This window comes from Oryzias latipes, chromosome 22 (genome assembly GCF_002234675.1).
Source record: "Oryzias latipes chromosome 22, ASM223467v1".
Classification (NCBI taxonomy): Eukaryota; Metazoa; Chordata; class Actinopteri; order Beloniformes; family Adrianichthyidae; genus Oryzias; species Oryzias latipes.
The window spans coordinates 2,470,370-2,486,322 of NC_019880.2; the positions used below are offsets into that span (position 1 = coordinate 2,470,370).

The 15,953-nt window shown below is 50.3% G+C and overlaps 1 protein-coding gene and 3 non-coding genes across 8 annotated transcripts; all 4 read left to right on the forward strand.

Annotated features, from left to right (window-relative positions):
- The first annotated feature begins 791 nt into the window (after positions 1–791).
- Positions 792–15,898, forward strand: arid4a (AT-rich interaction domain 4A). Of its 5 annotated transcripts, none has more exons than XM_011490128.3 (25): positions 792–1,141; positions 2,080–2,134; positions 3,235–3,345; positions 5,104–5,169; positions 5,267–5,357; positions 5,692–5,771; positions 5,855–5,952; positions 6,773–6,905; positions 6,995–7,074; positions 7,173–7,249; positions 7,341–7,504; positions 7,592–7,664; positions 7,743–7,837; positions 7,914–8,011; positions 10,115–10,340; positions 10,423–10,634; positions 10,735–10,899; positions 10,977–11,052; positions 11,721–11,931; positions 12,019–12,081; positions 12,158–13,639; positions 13,712–13,816; positions 13,988–14,143; positions 14,630–14,776; positions 14,860–15,898. In XM_011490128.3, exons 2-25 carry the CDS (start codon positions 2,129–2,131, stop codon positions 14,961–14,963), a joined length of 4,119 nt encoding a protein of 1,372 aa, XP_011488430.1. In that variant the 5' UTR covers positions 792–1,141; positions 2,080–2,128; the 3' UTR covers positions 14,964–15,898. The 5 variants fall into 5 exon arrangements, with proteins under 5 accessions (XP_011488430.1, XP_011488428.1, XP_011488429.1 ...); XM_011490126.3 differs by having other exon boundaries at positions 793–1,141; positions 10,977–11,058; XM_011490127.3 differs by having other exon boundaries at positions 794–1,141; positions 10,738–10,899; positions 10,977–11,058.
- LOC111946898 lies at positions 3,909–3,993 on the forward strand. The gene has a single exon (XR_002872711.1). It is a non-coding gene; the product is annotated as a small nucleolar RNA SNORD53/SNORD92 (small nucleolar RNA).
- LOC111946899 lies at positions 5,423–5,507 on the forward strand. The gene has a single exon (XR_002872712.1). It is a non-coding gene; the product is annotated as a small nucleolar RNA SNORD53/SNORD92 (small nucleolar RNA).
- On the forward strand, positions 6,584–6,668 carry LOC111946897. Its single transcript, XR_002872710.1, has one exon. It is a non-coding gene; the product is annotated as a small nucleolar RNA SNORD53/SNORD92 (small nucleolar RNA).
- Positions 15,899–15,953: the final 55 nt, after the last annotated feature.

The following is a 15,953-nucleotide window of genomic DNA, read 5'->3' on the forward strand; positions in this document are numbered from 1 at the left end:
CGACTGAATCGACTTCATTTGGTACTAAACTATTTTTTTATGGGTGCCGTTGCTCAGTCCAGTTCTCAGCTACACTCAATGGTAGTTTTCTTAAAAAATGTTAGGTACGACTCATAGCATCTTTGAATACAACTTGCTGTTTTGTTTAATGTCTGTCAGTAGATTGAAGTTTTTATCCTGTTTTGCTGGAAGGTAAGTATAAATGACGGTCTAAAATCAATACAAGGAAACATCTGAATATTCTATAGAGGTCAGATAGTCTGCTGTGTCAATTGTTTAAAACAAAAAATAGAGTTAATTGACAAAAATTGTGGAGTTTACAGACAGCGATACTGGAAGAATTCCTGACGACTTTTTGTCTCTTTGGCTTGCCATACTCTTCAACGTCCTCGCGGTTAAATGTTTTGACGGACCACGACAGGGGAAAAAACAACGAAACTGAAATATCAGGCGACCTTTTAATAAAAACGCGTCCAGCCATCATCGAGTTGATCATGTGACTCGGTAAAATAGGTGGTTGATGGCGGCAAAGCGAGTCTTTGCGTGAAGCGAATGTTTTGCAGCGTGTGAATCACGGTAAACACGGTATCGACTCCTGGCTTCTAGGCGCACGCGCGTCTGCGACACCGACGGGATTGTCCTTCAAGTTCAGAGCACGAGCACGGGGGGGAAAAAACGTGTTCGTGTCGAAGGTTTTGTGTTTGGTTCGAAGGTTTCTAGCACGTAGCGGGGGGGGGGGGGGGGGCTGGGCTTCCTGTCCTGTCGGTACAAAGAAGGAAGCCGCTTCAGCCAATAGGAACGTAGCGCTGCGGGAACAAACAGCGGACAGCCAATAGGAATCTCTCCCGTTTCTTCCTCACCCCCTCCCTTCACGTGTCACTTTTGCTGTGACTGGACAGCCGGCAAAGCGTTGCAGTATTTTCTCTCGTGGCGCCGTGTTCGTATGGACCAATAGCAGCAGAGCATGGAAACAGCCAATGGAAACGAGAGAACGCACCCACCAATGAAATGTCTCCGTTGTCACTCCCGCTGTCAGCGCAGCCAATCACGTGTCCAGAAAGCCAGCTCGGGGCTCAACAGCTTGTTGTTCGTGTATCGTTTTGCAGCTCGAGCGAGAGGGGAAGAATTCGCGGCAGTGAATGTAAGAACGAATATTCCTATTAACCGATCAACACCGTTTTTTTTACTGCGTAAAGTGTGTCGGAGAGCGGGAAGAAGAGGGGCGCGCGGGTGTCAGTTGAGAGTGGGGCTGGCCGCTGTACGGAGGCTGCCTGGGAACTGAATGGCAGTGAAGAAATGTGGAGCTTCTGCGCCTTTGTGGAAGGCAGAAGAGCCGCTTATTAAATAAATAAGTTCGCGCAGCTCCCGCTCCGTCCGATGACACCGAATCGCGGCTTTTCGGACCGAACCGCCTCTCATATTCGGAACAAAAGCGATGCGTAGCAGTTGGCGGAGGCTTGTCTGCTAGTGGCAGACAGTTTAAATCACCGTGTGATCACTAACTAGCTAGTTGAGACGCTTGTTAGCTAAAATAGCTCGATGTCGCCGCGAACGAGTCGAGAGAGACGAAGCTCGCGCGCGGTTCGCACTTTTCTGTTTCCGTGTCGGGATTCTGTCGTGTCGCAGAAGCCCGTCCGCCCTCGTGTCGTCCAAAAGGCGGCTTTTTTTTCTCTCCCCCTAGCATGGGACGTGGTAAAGTTAGCCGAGCTAACTCGACTGACATGGCGAGCCGTGATCATGGCGACGTGACTCGGCGGCTGTGGGAGCGGAGCGGGAAGTGAAGGGACTGCCCTCCGCGGGGCTTTTTTTTTCTATCCTCTAGTACCGTCGGTCTGGAACCGGCGGGGATTCGGAGCTTACATTTGGCGGACGCTGTTGTTGGCTAAGTTTGTGTCACATATTTTGCCCAGATCCAGGAGGGAGGGGAGGGGAGGAGCAGCAGCGGGGCAGGAGAACGCTTCAGCTAGTGCGTGGCTAGTTGTTAGCTTTTACGCGGCTCCGGTTCGACCCAGCCCCCGCCGCCGTTCGGCTCCCAGCAGCCCCAGCGCCTCACCTCCCGCTTTGCTTTTTGTCTTCCAGAGATCGTAAGCCCTTCGAGCTGGACTCCCAGTAAAACCCGGACGGAGAGATGAAGGTGAGTGTTTTCCTGAAGAAGACGGCGCCCGCGTCCACTCTTCTTTGAGCCCGTCCATCATGGTGGAACCGGCTTGTTATGGCTGTTCACACCGGGCCGTTCACATCGGTTCTGCTCCGATCCCAGTCCAGGTTCAGAACTTTGGCGTTATTTTCGGTATCTGAAACGGAACCGTGTGTTAATTAGCCCGTAAAGCAGTTTCTCCAGACGCTTAAAGGTCAGTCAGTCAGAAAGTCGTCTGTCATTTTGGATCTGCTCCTAAAGTCCAAAAATAGAAACAGAAATCAGTTGTTTTATCTTTAAGAAAAAGGCACTTTTACAAACACCGTTGATCAAAGAGGATTTGTGACAGGATTCTAGAAAAACGTATTTATCCGTTGAAGGAGGAAAACCGAATCTGTCAAATGGATTTATTCAGATTATCTGTAGAATCTGGTGTTCGTCGGCCCGATGCTCGGATGTATATCGCATCAGTTCTAGGCACAAACGTAAATGTTTGGACGGTACTCGGGTCTGGAAGTGTTGTCACTGCAGAAGTGTGGGTCTCCCTGTAGAAGTTCTCCAGCTACACTTTGCTCTCTGAGTCAGGGAGACGACTGCTTCTTCGGCTCGATCATGAGGCCGCCGATCTGGACCTTGGGTCAGTGAGAGAACCCAAACATCGGCCAACCGACGGCAGAAATGCTTTGGACACGTTGTCGGATTCAGACGCTCTCAAAGTGGCGTAAGAACGGAGAAATGGAGCGCTGCAGTTCAGACAGACCACAATACTTATTAACCGGCTGTGTCTCAACAGCAATGAGAGTTTCCTGTTGGTGTCCTAAAGTCCTGATGGTAAAAATGAGTCTCAGGAGCTCCGGGTTGCTTCCCTTCTGACCGCAGCAGCAGTCGGATGTCTGAAGATGTCCTCCATCACGGCACAGATGGTGCCGTGCACATGCAGAGCTGAACGGGCTGCAGTCCACCCTCGCCTGCCAGTTTACTGAACTTAAATGAAATATAAATTCATCGAAGCTGGATTTTTTTTCTCCTCCTGTTAAAATGAAGTTCCATCTTTTGCTATGGACTCTGTTTGAGAGCAGGCCTGTGTTGTGTTTCAGGCAGCGGACGAGCCTGCCTACCTGACAGTCGGCACAGATGTCAGCGCCAAGTACAGAGGAGCGTTCTGTGAAGCCAAAATCAAGACCGTGAAGCGCATGGTGAAGGTCAAGGTAAGACCTGAGGGGGCAGGTGTGCGCGTGAGCTGGATGTGTGTGTGTGATTGTGCATCCGCAGGATGACGACGGCCCAGGAAACGGGATCAAACCACAGCTTATGCAATCACACCAGCTGATCACTTCCTGTCGATTAGTCACAGTAAAGTACATACAGCCACTTGGACACACAAAGTGTGACATTTTACCTCATTAACACAAACGGTTATTGCTACTGAAAGTCTTCAAGTGAGGTTTGTTTTTGCACAAACGTTGACAGTTTGATGGAGATTTTCATAACAAAAGACAAATTCCAGATGAATGAGATTTTAGGAACAGCACTGGATCAGAACCACAAAAGACGTCAGTCCAAGTCAAGACCATAAAACCAAATTTAACCCATGGATGGAATTCACATCATCTCTCATGTGAATCCCCGGTAGCGAAGCCAAAAAACAAACCCTGTCCTCGGATGGGTCACGTTGTCATCCTCACGGTCTCCTCCGTCGCTGTTGAGGGAAGCCGTGTGCGGTGGAGGTTGTCCTCCACCGCTCGTATACGCTCTGAGGCCGACAGAGGAAGAGGAGTGATGATGCTGAGAATGGTTTCGCTCATTGAGCTGATGATGTCACATGATGTCACATCTTCTCTTGGCTGTCTGACCAATCCTCTGCCGCCGATGGTTGTGCGATCTGACCAGAAACAACAGGTTAAAAACAACAAAAAGAGTTCCACAGCGTCAGTTCGAAATGTGCAGTAGAAGTCTTCTGTCGTGTCATGTCAGCTGACGTGATGTTTTCTTCTAAAGGGGAGGAGGGAGTGTAGGGTGGGGCTTGGGACAGATCCCTGTGGCATCCCACTGCTAAAAGAGATCTTCCTGCTGGTTTTCATCACATCATGGTTTAGAAGTGAAAGCTGTCAGTGCAGATAAAGTTCTCCAAAGCTTTCGGAGGAAGTCTTGAACAATTTCATGTAGTTTATGATCCTCTTTGAATGAAGGCGGTGGTAGTCTGGCTCCGTTTGTTCTTGTAGAACTTTAGTTGGTCAGCTATGAAGACCTCTGACCTTTGAAACCATTTTCTGGTCCATACCACCTCCAGCTGCACCCTAACAGACAGCGGGAGGTGCACCGACACCCCCGCCCAGCTGTTGTTTGGTAAACAGCTGTTTGTGAATTTGACACATTTGATGTGGCGTCTGTGGGAACAGGAAGCATCAGAAACCGTCGTGTTCCTGCTTTCAAATTCAATAAAAATAAATGAAAACGTAAAGTGCACCGGATCAGCGCTGCAGGCCCAATGTGTGAGTCCATTCCAACCTGAACAGAGAGCTGGGCCCTTAACATCATTCTGGATGCGAGTGACATCATAACCGTGCGACACCAGAGTCAAAGCCGGGGCGCTAGCTTGTTTACACGATGAGGTTAGGACTATGGGATACGTTTGGATCGTTTAACTTTCTACACATCAGAAAGAAATGATGGTCTGTCTGCAGCCAGCGTAGATCCAAAGCAGGCACAACCGCTCATGTTGGTGCCAATGAGAAATAATCGACTGAACTGAATTCGGAGGAATTAAGTCTTCAGATGTTTTTCACGCTTTCTGTCTCAATGAGGCGCCGGATTAACACCAGAAGCTCCAGAATAATACTCCAGGGCCGCTTCCTCTGTTTGGGGAGAGTCCAGCCGTCTCTAAACGGAAATCTGAATCTGTTTTCTAAGGGCTGGGTTAAAAATGTGGATGTCTGAACAGCCCCCATGCTCCTGCCTGTCCACAGGTCACTCTGAAAGGTGAGAGCGCGTCTCAGGTGGTGCAGGACGACCAGGTCAAAGGTCCTCTCAGGGTAGGTTTGGAGCTCTGAATCCCTGAAACGTGATCTCCGTCAGGAACTCCTGACTTCGGCTCCTGCTTCACTGCTGGATGTCCTCTCTGCGTTTCAGGTGGGCTCCACCGTGGAGGTGAAGACTAACGAGGGTCTGTGCGGCGAGGCCGTCATCAGCAAGCTGACAGATGCCAGCCTGTACACCGTGGGTGAGTCTCCTGCCTCGTGGTGGGGTCACTCTCATCTGAAAACCTCACCCACGTCTGCAGAGGAAGAGGAGTGATGATGCAGAGAATGGTTTCGCTCTTTGAGCTGATGATGTCACATGATGTCACATCTTCTCTTGGCTGTCTGACCAATCCTCTGTTCTCGAGAACGACCTCAGAGCTTCTTCTGAGCATCAGATGCTGGTTCTGATCTGCTCCTCTAACTGCTGTGGATCAGACCGACGGAAATGTTTCAGTCAGAAAGTTAATGAAGATGAAGAATTCGCTGTGGGGGTTCCAGCAGTGAGGGGTTAACTGCGTCTGTCCTCCGCTTCAGTTTTTGACGACGGCGACGAGAAGACTCTTCGCCGGACGTCTCTGTGTCTGAAGGGGGAGAGACACTTTGCAGAGAGTGAGGTGAGTCTCCTGACGGGTGGCTGAGTGCTAACACCACCTGGAGCTGGGGGTCTGGATGCTGAGATATCCTCTGCCTCACGCAGACGTTGGACCAGCTGCCGCTCACAAACCCGGAGCACTTCGGCACGCCGGTCATCGGGAAGAAGTCAAACCGAGGCGGACGGCGCTCCTCCCAGGCCATGTGAGTGTTGCTCCCGTGAAGTCCCTGAGTCTCCAGCTGCTTCCGGACCCCCTCCGTGATAAACGCTGCAGAAAGTTAGTGAGAAACGAAGCAGCTGGTGCCGAGTGTGGCTCTGTGGCAACGGCACAGCTGATGCTGATTTTCTCAGCCTCAACCACGTTCACCATCAGATCTTCATGTTCTGGTTCAGTTCTGGTCCAAAATGAACTTGTACTTGACAGAGCAGAGCGGTTCGTCTCCACGTGATAAAGTCCTGCTCACACAGGAATCCATAGTGCCGTGTTCTGCTCAGCCTCAGAGATTTCTGTTTACAACTCTTTCCTGTAAGCTCCGCCCAGTTCTCCTTATTTGATCTGCCCGACAAAACAAAGAGGCTCCGAGTTTCATCAGGAAAAATTAAAGCCTGCGAGGAAAGATTTACATGTTTTGAATAAAAAAAATATTCAAACGAATTTAAAAATACCTGAACTAGAAACGCCTGTCGTGTCGCTAAAGTATATCTTTGGAGAAGTACTTTGGTTTATAGATGTAGTAATTCTGAAGTCACCAATAACGTCAATCAATATTTGTAACCAAAGAGTAAAGGTAAAAAAGCCATCTTGTGTTGATCCATCTGGATCAGGCAGAGGAAGAGGAGTGATGATGCTGAGAATGGTTTCGCTCTTTGAGCTGATGATGTCACATGATGTCACATCTTCTCTTGGCTGTCTGACCAATCCTCTGCTTCTCGCCACGACAATGACATACATTTTTCTTTTTGGCACATCGGGATGGCGATCCACGGCTGTAAGAGTTATTTTTCTTTTTCTTTATTTTCCAGTCTAGATGAGGAGAACGACACCACATCCAGTGAGGAAGAAGAGGAGGACAGGAAGAGGCCAAGCGAAGAGCTGCTCGGTCAGATCTGCAGCATCGAGAATGTGGAGGACTCTGCCAGCTGGTTCCTGGCTCTGGTGAGACCCCCCCACCTTCAAATAAGTGACTGAGGTGCTGCTGTGCACGTGCGCATGTGCACGTGTGTAAAGGGCTGATGCTCCTGCAGGTGGTGTCTACCAGCTGCAACGAAGAGCTGCAGGTGAAGAAGGATCAGTGTCTGGTCAGGTCTTTCGACGATGGGAAGTTGTGAGTTTCACCTCTTGGTTTTATAAAAGTCGTTTCCATGGAGACGGATGACCACACGTTGAACGCTGATCTGACTCTGCCTTTTGTCGACCTTGTAGCTGCATCGTGGCGAGAAGACACGTCCACGTGGTGACCGCCATCAGCATCTCCAAGGCTCAGTTCCTAAACCGGAGAGGTGAAGCCTCTTTTTTTTTCCCTCTCCTGCCTTCAGTCTGTATCCTCTCTGCTCCTCTTCATCATCCTTCTCTTGCTCCTCCCCCTTTTAGGTCTCAAAGAGGCCCAGATGTTTTTGAAGAACGGAGAGATTCCAGACGTGTGGAAGATGGATATGAGTCAGATCCTGGACACGTCCTCCAGCGAGGAGGATGAAAAACAGAGCGAGGAGGACGATGAGGAGGAGGAAGAGAAGAAGAAACGCATCAGGGAGGAGGTAAGCGACGGGGTCTGCTGCTCTCAAAGCGGCGCAGCTTGTTGCTTAGATGGCTTGTGTGAAGATGTGATGGTCTCTGTTCCGCAGCCGGAGGAGGAGGCCGACCCCGAGGAGAGGGACAACTTCCTGCAGCAGCTCTACAAGTTCATGGAGGACCGAGGTGAGAGCGCGAAGGTTCCGATGATTCCGCCGCTCCAGATCAGCTGAAACGCTTGTGACCGATGTTTGTGCCTCTCAGGAACTCCCATCAACAAGCCGCCTGTGTTGGGATACAAAGACCTGAACCTGTTCAAGCTCTTCCGGCTGGTCTATCAGCAGGGCGGCTGCCACAAGGTGAGCAGATCCTCCTGCCAGGTCTGACGGCAGAAGATGAAAGCTGTGAAGGAGCTGACCTGTTTTGTTTTTCCAGATCGAGTCCGGCACCGTCTGGAAGCAGATCTACATGGATCTGGGGATCCCCGTCCTGAACTCTGCTGCCTCTTACAATGTCAAGACGGCCTACAAGAAGTAAGAGTCTTTGATTCTTCTTAAGAGATTCCTCATGGCCAGCAGTAAACATCTGGAAACGCGGTTCTATTTCCAGTGTGTCGCATTATGAGGCCGATTCTCTGTTCTTCAGGGCAGCTAGACGTTGAAGACGTTGGGATGCTCCGCAGTTGAGTGACAGTTCGGTTTTTCCTGACGAACAGAATCCTGTGAGGCAGAAAAAAAGACTGCAGTGGAATTAAACTTCTCTGCTGGTTACTGTAGAAGTTTAAAGATGTGTAGCTCAACTCATGGTGCACCATGATACCATCGCCCATCGTGATGGGTGAGTGGCATCACGATGGAGTGACACCATCGTGATGACACGCCCCCGCCACGTTGCGAGTCGACACCATAAGACCCGGTTACATGTGCAAAATATCTTGATGGGATCAATGGTCGGATTAGAATCCAATCGTGTACATTGGCCCTGAAAAATGTTTTCAGATTATATTATATTATGTTATTTTTCCTAAGATAAACGGAAAGATGTCCATAACTTGTTAAAATCTGTCTTTAAGACCCAGATTTGACTTTATTAACCTCTACCTCAACAACATTACAGTTCTAGATCAAAAGACAGACTAAAAGCTGCTGCAGATTCTTCAAACTATGACAAGAAAGTGGAAGAACCCAGTTCCACCAACCTAAGATAACTGCTGAGATGCAATCTATTCTATCTACTTGATGTCTGAATGTAATCAACCACATATTACTCAAACTTCAAGTTAAATATTAGTTCAAATACATAATATAGAAAAATATATATATATATATATATATATATATATATATATATATATATATATATATATATATATATATATATATATATATATATATATATATATATATATATATATATATATATATATATATATATATCCTAGTTCAAGTTGTTATTATTTTTTTTGTTTCCAATGTTCATGTTTTAACTGGGCCTTAAACACCTGAAAAGGATCTTTTGAAGAACTTGTACATTGAATAGCTGTTGTACATTCAATCTTTTTTAAAAATCACACATAAATCTATAACCTAAACATCACTTCTGATGTTTGCGTTGGTGCAGAAATGAATTAGCCCACAGGCGCTACCCTCCTCGCCACCAACATGCTGGCTAAGCGGCTGCCTCAGGCCCCTCCCTCTCTTTTTTAGCCCCTCCCACCCTGGTTGCAGCTGCATGTGACAAATTTATGGATAAAAAAAGCGGCTTTCAGTTGGTTTGATCTCCATAGCAACCGTTTTGTTTTTTGGTCATCTTGGGGGTGACGGACAGGTCAAAGTAGTTTTTAGAAGAATCATTTGGATTACCTTGGCAACGGAAGTATTTTGTTAACCACGCCCACATTCCTCATGTGTTCACATTGTATGTCGTATGGTTTCATTTAAATATTCCCAAAATTATAGAAAGAAATATGCTAGCTATAGGGGAACGGCACTTTGAGAGCTCGCCACCCTAACACCGTTCAAAAACTAGAACCTTTAAAACTTCCCAATGATACTCGAGGAGTTATGAGGCTATAGATTAAAAAAAAATACAAAATACCTAGAATGAGCTTAAATTTATAGCTGGAACTGAAGGTTTGTTGTTGTTTTTTTGGCCAAAATTGTAAGTTGGATGTTCCTGAGGTCAAAGGTCAGCAAAACCTCCATTGTGGTTGTAGATGTACGCTGGTGGCGTGAAGTTTTGTGACGATCGATCGAGCAAAAAGTTTTCTTTTCTCACATTGTGGCAAAATGTGAAAATCCACAATTTCCACACAATATGAGTGTCAAACCGTAGATCCTGTGGCCATCCCATAATAATTTCTACAAATAATTAGTTGGTTTTGTTGGTGGATTTTGCGACATTTGCCCTCATTCGCTGTGATGTCATCCTTTGAAGGGGGGTTAGGGGTGGGGGGGGGGGGTATTTTGGCTAGTTACTGAGGATGTGACAGAGGTCAAAAATGTCTCCAAGTTCAGTAAGGTACAAAAACGATCTGACCAATGAAAAGCCTTTCTGATAGATGAAGATCTAAATGACCGTGAGCTGCAGTCACCTCAAAGATGCATAGCTCTGACCTTTGACCTCTGTGCTGTCAGGTATCTGTTTGGTTTCGAGGAGTACTGCCGCTCCGCCTCCATCGCCTTCAGGACCATCCATCACAACGACCCGCCTCCTCCAACTCTAGCCAATCACAAGAAAGCTCGGGCGGAGCTGAAGGAGCCCTCGGTGCCAACGCTGACAGAGGAGGAGCCTGTCGACGACAAGAGGGAGGAGTCTGATAGCGAGAGTGAGCGGGAGATCAGGGAGAGACCGTCGCTGAGGGTAAGTATGCGCTCACGGTCAGTGGGGGAGAAGCTTCAGCACCGGCGTGACGCTAACTCGCAGCGGGTAATTCTGACCCCAGGGGAGGAGGAGGGGAGCCGGGAGCCGCGGCAAACCGCCCTCCAGGCTGGAGTTCGCAGCCAGAGCGGCCGACAGCAGCGAGGAGCAGCAGAGGGAGGCCAGGAGGCGGAGCAACAGGAGAGCGGAAGATTCAGAGAGGGGCTCCGAGGACGAGGATGAGGATGAAGAGGATGAAGAGGAGGATGCTGAGGAAGAAGTCAGGAGAGAGGACAGGTGAGACCGTCTGCTTTAGTATCCGTCAGATGTTCAGTGAAATGGTGTTCTCTGTGCGAGTCCGCTCCTCCACGTCATGACAAATGATGCGTTTGCTCAGCAGGAGCGGCGACGAGGAGGATGGAGACTCGCTGGCAGGAACAAAAGTCAGAGTGAAGTACGGAAGAGGAAAGACGCAGAAGATCTACGAGGCTCACATCAAGAAGACGGACTCGGACAGCGGAGAACAGTTCTACCTGGTCCACTACTACGGCTGGAACGTCAGGTGAGCCTGCAGGCCCGCTGCAGCCATCGGCAGCAGCTGCAGTCCAGACGAGTGAGCGACAGGTGTGTTCTCCTCAGGTATGACGAGTGGGTGAAGGCCGACCGCATCATCTGGCCAAGCGAGAAAGGAACGAAGAGGAGGCAAAGGAAGAAGGTGAAGGTGAGACACAGATGAGATTAAATCATGGAGCCTCACATGTGAACATAAGGTGATCATCAGACCTCCATCTGGACCTGAACTCCACTGGAGTCACAATCGCCCCAAAAACCTTTATTTAATGAAAGATTCTTTACAACTCTGGTTCGTGTTAGAAGAAGAGCCTACTGCGTGGTGTCGGGGGGGTGGGGGGCAACCAGAAGATTGTGAGTGTGTGGGTGGGACATACCTGGGGGCTGGCTCGCCGGGATCCTCTGGGGCTCTCCCTTCCCATCGCAGAGTGGGGAGGGCATTAGGGGGGGTACGGGAGGAGGGGTCGGAGAACATGGCGGGTGAGGAGGGTTGTAAAGAGTTAAGGGGGGGGGGGGTGGAGCTGTGGTTGCGCGGTGATCTCTGGGCTTCTTGGGTCGGTTTATACAAATCTTCACCCTGGTTTTTTTATGTTATATAACCTCTTTTCGTGATAATAAAACCTGTCCAACACAAAAGGCCTTCAGCTCCGATCTGTTTGCTCAGAAAAAAAAGAGCAAACGAAAATGGGCCACGCCTTCTTAATGCTTTGCCGTTCGCCACGGCTGATTTATGGGTCGGCCCCTAAAACCAGCGGATGGTTATTGTCTCCATGTTTTCCTGAAGTTCTTTTTGAACAAAATGTGGTCTGACAGAACAAAGACAAGGACGAGGCAGAGAGGGACGACGAGAAGGTGCCGATCGCCGCGCCACTAAAACCAACGGGCGCCAAGCGCGGTCGGCCTCAGAGTAGGACCACGCCCACCGGTTCTGCGGGACGCGGCCTGGCCAGACTGTCCGGCGGCGACGGCCAATCCAATGGCAGGAGCGCAGGCGACGGCGTGCCCGGCATCGCTAACGGAGACGGTAGGACACTGAGCGCGCTCCAACAGAAATCTACTGCTGTGATGATCAAAGTGCCAAAAATGTATTCCCCCCCCTCCCTCCATGCAGACACCCCCCACAGGAGGACCAGGAGGACGTCAGGCGTGTACGACTCCGACAGAGCCTCCGTCGGTGAGAACCGCTCCCCCGGTTGTTGTTCCAATATCTGACCTCCAGTGGATCAGACACGCCTCTCTTTACTCCACAGAAGATTCTGGAAGCTCCTCAAACGACAGCGAATCAGAGGAAAAGCCTCCGAAGTCTTCACCGTGGCGAGGAAGAGCCGAGAGCGAATGTGACCAACCGGAGGAGGAGGAGCCTGAAGCGGAGGAGATGAAAGAGGAGGTGCCTGACACCGAAACACCTGCTAAGAACGAGGTTGCTACGGCAACATCAACTCCACTGCCAGCAGCCGCCATAACCCCAATTAAGGAGGGGTCCGAGGAAAGCCTGGGCCAATCAGAGAGAGGGGAGGCGGAACAAGGGGAGGAGCCTATAGGAGAAGCTTCCATGATGTCCAGCCAATCAGACAAGGAGAGCAGAACATTACCTGCTGTGAAAACGATGCCCCTCCCCAACAAGAACAAGCTGTCGCCTGGACAGGAAGCTCTCCATGCGACATCTCCTAGCAAAGCGCCGGCGCTGCCGCCACCAAACACGCCGCCGCCGCCTGTGTCCTCAATACCTGCCACCGATGAGGACAGCCGCTCAGCCCTCACTTCTTCCCCCCGTGTCAGAGGTCGCAAGGCCAACCAAAGGGAGCAAGCCTCTGAGACTCCTCCCACCATCCCGCTTTGCGCTCTAAGCCCTGCCCCCATCTTTCCCAGCAGCCCCCCTCAGACCTCTCTGCTGCCGTCTCCCCCTCGAAGCGTCCTGAAGAGACAGGAGGAGCCCATGGTGGTCCTCCACTGCCTCCCCTCTCAGCACCTCCCCGTCAAGTCACCTGTTCCCAACTCAGACACTGACTCTGCCTCTGAGGAGGAGGCGGAGCCACAGGAGGAGGCACCTCCGGAACAGAGCAGCTGCGCGCTGAAACGAAAAGCTGCAGAGCAAAGATCTGCAGAGAAGAAGCTGTGCTGCGACGGCAGGTCAGAGGACGCCCCAGTGACCCCCAAGACCACCCCAGGCTCCTCCCCCAAGACCCTCAATTCACCCCTGCGCCCAGAGAGGAGGAGTGAGGCTGTTGCCAAGGGAGACGAAGCACAGGAGAACTCAGAGGACCGTCTGTCAGCTGGTGATGAGAAAAGGCCGGAGAGCTGTACTGGGACAGCCCCCACCGTCTCAGGGATGGTGGCCCCCGCCCCCCACGAAGAGCAGGAACCACAGATTGGCCCCGAGGCGCTGGTCTGCCACGAGGTAGATCTGGACGACCCAGACGAGAGGGAAAAGCCCGCCTCCGCTGAAAACCTCCTCCTCCTCATGAGAGATCAGCAAGCTCCTCCTCCTCGCCTGTCTGTTCACTCTTCAAGCCCCGCCCAGATTAGCCCGCCCCCTCTTCAGACTCAAGTCCGATCGTATATCCTAACTCCCACCACCGTCCCCTGCCCAGAAGAGCTGCAGCCGGCAAACACGGGGGCGGAGCCAGCATTAACGAGGGCGGAGCAAGAGGACGATTCCAGTCCTGGCTTTACCGGCAGCACCTCGCCGTCGTCCACGTCGCTCGTCTCCCTGCAGGACACCAAAGACAGAGGTGAAGGCCTGGACGCCGCAGGCCGACCCGTGGCGTTGAGCTGTGAGTAACCTTTGACCTTTGACCTTTCAGGCCAGAAAAGAGGAAACGAGTGCAACTCCAGTCCGAGCGCCAAGAAACACAAACGCAGCCAAAAACGGCCCAACACCCCCGGCAAGAGCGAGAAGAACGGAGCAGGTGAGCAAGACCGCCAACGCCATAAAGATCCAGATTAATTAGCATATCTGACGTAGTTTAAAGTCTTAAACGTGATTTTGACCTCAAAAGACGACATGAGTCGTTCTATTTGTCCTAAAGTGGAAGAGCTTCAGTCTGAAGGGTCCAAACGTCCTGCTGCTTGTTCTTCAGGTCACAGCAGCGACAGCGAGGATCAGACTCGGGTCTCGTCTCTTTCCAAGTCTCACAAGTCGCGCTGCCCCTCCCTGTCGTCGCCGACCGCTCACGGAAAAGACAAGCAAGGCTTCCCGTCGCCTCAGCGCTCCTACAAGTGGACGCTCCAGCTCGGTGAGAACGCTGCTGCTGCTGTTGTCATGGCGACGCCAAGGGTGCTGGTGCACTCGGCGAATTCACTCACTACTTAGTGCCCTCTACAACGGGCAGTTTCCATTTTGTCGGGATGTCCAAACCTACAATCCAGTGCCCTGGAAATTACCCAGAAGTCTCTGTGAAGAACTAGCGTGCCTGGATGCATGTGTTAAAATACAGGCGGCTGGTCCCGTACTAAAAGATCTTTCAGATTAGGAGGTCGTGGGCTTTAAAGTTTGACATTTGTTGTTACGGAAACCGTTTTCTATTCGTCTAAAAACCTCCTCTGGAATTCTTCTTTAAACATTGAATACGTTGATCTGATAAGATTGTTGCTGAATTTCTTCATTAGTTTTTTTCTTTTATTCTCCGGCTGCGCTCCCTCTGGGCGTGTGGTGTGCGTTCAAGAACACGCCGAACGTGGCTTCACCTCTGTCAGAATTAACCCCGCCCCTCTCGCCTCAGATGACCTGGACAGCATGACGAGCGCCGAGAGGATCTCCTTCCTTCAGGACAAGCTGCAGGAGATCAGGAAGTACTACATGAGCCTCAAGTCTGAGGTGGCATCCATCGACCGACGCAGGAAGAGGCTGAAGAAGAAGGAGCGAGAAGGTGAGCATTGCATGCTGGGATTCGTCCGTCAAAGCTGGTTTGCGGGACCTGGAACCGCGCTAACTTGTGGCGTCTCCCTGCAGTTTCAAACACGACAGTGTCGACCTCGTCTGGCTCCTCAGACACCGGCATGAGTCCGTCCTCTGCCTCACCTGCTCAGAACGCTGTCGCTGTAGAGTGCAGGTGATGACACGCCCACACGAACCCCACCAGCAGCCCAGTCCCCTCCTGCCACAGACTCCGCCCACAGTCAGCTGCCAGCATCCCACGATGCCTGGGACTGACACAGAGGCACATGGGATCCTGACCACGCCCACACCTGTGGCCGCACATGGAGGAGCTGCCGTCTTACCTGTGGACTCAATTCCAGTTAGGAGGTGCAGTGTGAGCCGCTGCAGAGCTCCGCCCACTTCCTGCAGGTTGCAGGATAATCTGACAGATGATTTTGTTGCAGCTGTTGAACGCTGGAGGTCAGAACAGAAAAGAATCCCAAAGTTGTTTTTTTCTTTCAATCTTTATTTAAAAATGTTTTCCAAAAAGGTTTCTGCTTTTATTTTGGTAAACTCCCCAAAGGAAGTTAAAAGTAGAATTTCTCATGTATTTAAGTTTGAGAATTTATCAATTTATAAACAGAAATTTGGTTCTTTTTATCAAGAGAAGCAGATTTACTGTCAAACTCCAGGACGCCATCTTTGAATTGGTCAGATTGGCGTTTCAGCTCCAGTTTTCCTTTCATTTGAACAGCAGCTCGGTGGTCTGAGAAGATCCACCTGGATCTTCATGCACTTAAGCTCCTCCCACAGCCGCTTCTGAAGCCGCCTCCTCCCTGGTTTCTGCTCTGCCTCCCAGACGTTCAGCTCCTCAAGCCGTTTGTTCTGTAAATAAAGCTCTGAGAAGAGACCACACGTCTACATTTTTCACACCGGCACAGAATGATTTCTAATATTTTCTAAGAGAAGACTGTTTGTACTGTAGTCCTATAAACTCCTCGGTTGTTTTTTTTTTCCTTGTGGTGTTTTTCCGGAAGCGATTCGAGAGCAAAACTTGTAAATAGAGAAACGCACAGAAGTGTGTGTGTGCACAATGAGCAGCTCTCAGTTTCTAATAAACTTTGTAACCACAGACTGTTGGAGCCTCATTCTAGAACCTCAAACTTTTTTCCAGGCAGAAGAAGTAA